This window comes from Carettochelys insculpta, chromosome 1 (assembly GCF_033958435.1).
Source record: "Carettochelys insculpta isolate YL-2023 chromosome 1, ASM3395843v1, whole genome shotgun sequence".
Taxonomy (NCBI): Eukaryota; Metazoa; Chordata; order Testudines; family Carettochelyidae; genus Carettochelys; species Carettochelys insculpta.
Genome location: NC_134137.1, coordinates 94,499,680 through 94,503,022, shown reverse-complemented (window position 1 = coordinate 94,503,022; position 3,343 = coordinate 94,499,680). Strand labels below are relative to the sequence as shown.

The 3,343-nt window shown below is 54.3% G+C and overlaps 1 protein-coding gene across 1 annotated transcript; it reads left to right on the top strand.

Moving 5' to 3' along the window:
• Positions 1–350: 350 nt before the first annotated feature.
• Positions 351–2,429, top strand: SLITRK1 (SLIT and NTRK like family member 1). The gene has a single exon (XM_074982986.1). It carries the CDS (start codon positions 351–353, stop codon positions 2,427–2,429), a length of 2,079 nt encoding a protein of 692 aa, XP_074839087.1.
• The last annotated feature ends 914 nt before the right edge of the window (positions 2,430–3,343 follow it).

The following is a 3,343-nucleotide window of genomic DNA, read 5'->3' as shown; positions in this document are numbered from 1 at the left end:
CGACAGAGAGAGACTTCGCTTGCTCGGGCGGTGTCAGGAGGGGTTGAGGAGGGGGATTTTTTTCGACTATTTTTTTTTTCCTTGCGTGCCTCGCACTCCGTGCCTGGAGAGTTTGTGGATATTATTTGTTATTGACTGGAGCCTGGGCTGTGGCAGTGTACGTGGGGGGGGAGAGAAAGGGATAAAGGAGAAAAGAAATCCCCCCACCTCCCTGCCCCCCCCCACGTTTTTCCTTATGGTGGTGGTTCGGACATCTCCTCTGTTGGATGAACTAGGAATTGTTTGCGGCGTGAGGATGCCGGTTGCTGTTACTTTGTGACGAGCTGGGGGATGCATCGCGCGGTGTAAAGATGCTGCTTTGGATTCTCCTGCTGGAGACGTCTCTTTGTTTCGCGGCTGGGAACGTTACAGGGGACGTTTGCAAGGAGAAGATCTGTTCCTGCCACGAGCTAGAAGGGGATTTACATGTAGACTGTGAGAAAAAGGGGTTCACCAGCCTGCAGCATTTCAGCGCCCCGACTTCCCAGTTTTACCATTTATTCCTGCATGGAAATTCCCTGACTCGCCTGTTCCCGAACGAGTTTGCTAACTTTTACAATGCAGTCAGTTTACACATGGAAAACAACGGCTTGCATGAAATCGTTCCTGGGGCTTTTCTTGGGCTGCAGCTGGTAAAACGGCTGCACATAAACAACAATAAGATCAAGTCGTTCCGGAAGCAGACTTTCCTGGGGCTGGACGATCTGGAGTATCTCCAGGCAGATTTTAATTTATTGAGGGATATTGACCCGGGAGCGTTTAGGGATTTAAACAAGCTGGAGGTGCTGATTTTAAATGACAACCTCATCAGCACCTTACCCGCCAATGTGTTTCAGTATGTGCCGATCACCCACCTGGACCTCCGGGGAAACCGACTGAAAACCCTGCCTTATGAGGAAGTCCTGGAACAGATCCCAGGCATTGCTGAGATTCTGCTGGAGGATAACCCCTGGGACTGCACTTGTGATCTGCTCTCCCTGAAGGAGTGGCTGGAAAACATACCCAAAAATGCTTTGATCGGCAGAGTCGTGTGCGAAGCTCCCACTAGGTTGCAGGGCAAAGATCTGAATGAGACCACCGAGCAGGAGCTGTGCAGGAAAAGCAGAGTGGATTCTAGTCTAGCGGCTCCCCCTGCCGAAGAGGAAACCTGTGATCCTGGTCCCATTCCAACCCCCTTTAAAATGCATGGCAAAGAGGGTCCCGCCACTGCCGGCTCCGCTCCAAACGGAGGTACAAAGATCCCGGGCAACTGGCAAATCAAGACCCGACCTACCGCCGCGGGGTCCACAGCCAGCGTGAAAAACAAGCTACCGGCTGGTGCGCCCTGCCCGGAGATGTGCAGTTGCGATCAGATCCCTGGCTCGGGCTTAAAGGTTAATTGCAACGAAAGAAACGTGAGCAGCCTGGTGGCGTTGAAGCCCAAGCCGGCCAACGTGCAGGAGCTGTTTCTGCGGGACAACAAAATACACACCATCAGGAAAGCCCACTTTCTGGATTACCGGAAACTGAACCTCTTGGATCTGGGGAACAACAACATCGCCACGGTGGAGAACAACACCTTCAAGAACCTCTTCGAGCTCCGGTGGCTCTACATGGATAGCAACTACTTGGACACGCTGTCCCGCGAGAAATTCACCGGGCTGCAAAACCTAGAGTATCTCAACGTGGAGTTCAACGAGATCCAGTTGATTCAGCCGGGCACCTTCAACGCGATGCCCAAGCTCCGAGTCCTGATCCTCAACAACAACCTCCTGAGGTCCCTCCCTGTCGATGTCTTCGCGGGGGTCTCGCTTTCCAAGCTGAGCATACACAACAACTATTTCATGTACCTCCCGGTGGCGGGGGTGCTGGACCAGCTCACCTCTATCACCCAGATAGACCTGCATGGCAACCCGTGGGACTGCTCCTGCCCCCTTGTGCCTTTCAAGCAGTGGGCCGAGCTGCTGCGCCCCACGGTGGTCATGAGCGAGCTGCGGTGTGAGTCCCCCGAGGATTTCTTCAAGGAGGACTTCGAGGCCCTCTCCAACGACGTCATTTGCCCACAGCTCAAAATCTCCCCCACCGTCCCTCCCAGTAACAAGAACAGCACCGGGCTGGCGGAGACGGGGACTCACGCCAACTCCTACCTGGAGACCAGCCGGGTGTCCATCTCAGTGCTGGTGCCAGGACTCCTGCTGGTGTTTGTCACCTCCGCCTTCACGGTGGTTGGCATGCTGGTCTTCATCCTGCGGAACCGCAAGCGCTCCAAGCGGAGGGACGCCAACTCCTCCGCCTTGGAGATCAACTCCTTACAGACAGTCTGCGATTCCTCCTACTGGCACAACGGAGCCTACAGCGCGGACGGAGCCCATAGAGTTTACGACTGTGGCTCTCACTCCCTATCGGACTGAGGCGAGGGAGGGGGGGCGAACCCAGCAGGAAGCCTGGTCAGTTTCACAGCCAGCCGCCCAGTGGTCAAAGAACCCCGGAGCTGGGCTTTGCTGGCCCGTCTGCTCCCTTCATTGCTCCACGCCGCCAAGGGACCGGGCTGAGCCCTCCGGGGAAACAACACGCAGGGGCGCGCAAAGCCACCACCGCGGCGCATTTCAGCCAGCGGAGGCCGGGTTGGTTTTTCAAAGGCACCCTTTCAGTAGAGCCACCCCGAGGCGGCGCTTGGTGCCTCTGACTGCGCCTTGCCTCGGGGAACAAGGAGCGACTTGCTGCAGAAAGTCCCCACCGAGCTGTGGATTAGCCCCGCGTGGGTGGGCGGCGGCAGGGGGAGAGGGGACTTGACTGGAGACCTCCTCCCCCCTCCCCGGGAAGGAAGCAGGAGTGACACGTTGCACGAAGGCATGAATGTAATGTAAATAAACGACTGAGTAAAACAAACCAAACCAAGTGCTGCATGGCTCGCATGGATCCAACGCACCCCGAGGACGCTCCTCCAGCACCCAACTGGACGCAGCGTCTAGTACACACCACCGTCCCTCTTACCTGATAAGTCCCATCGTATCAAACTTTCTCTATACGAAATACAGTATAATGATAATAAAAAAGTGCCATTTCGCCATATTTTGTGTGACCGATAGGCAGTAGATAGAGATCGTACTTTTACTGTGGAAACCGATGTAAAGCTTTTATTTAAGACATATTTGCATGGATAGTCTCATTGGTTTATTTTCGGAGTTGGGGGATTTCCTTTTGTTGGTTGAAGTTTTCTTTGGGTTCTGTTACCTCTTTTTCTTTTTAAATAGACAAATCCGCCAATGCCTTTCCAGCTGAATGTAAAACTCAGTACCCTTGATTTCTATTATGGTAACCGTGT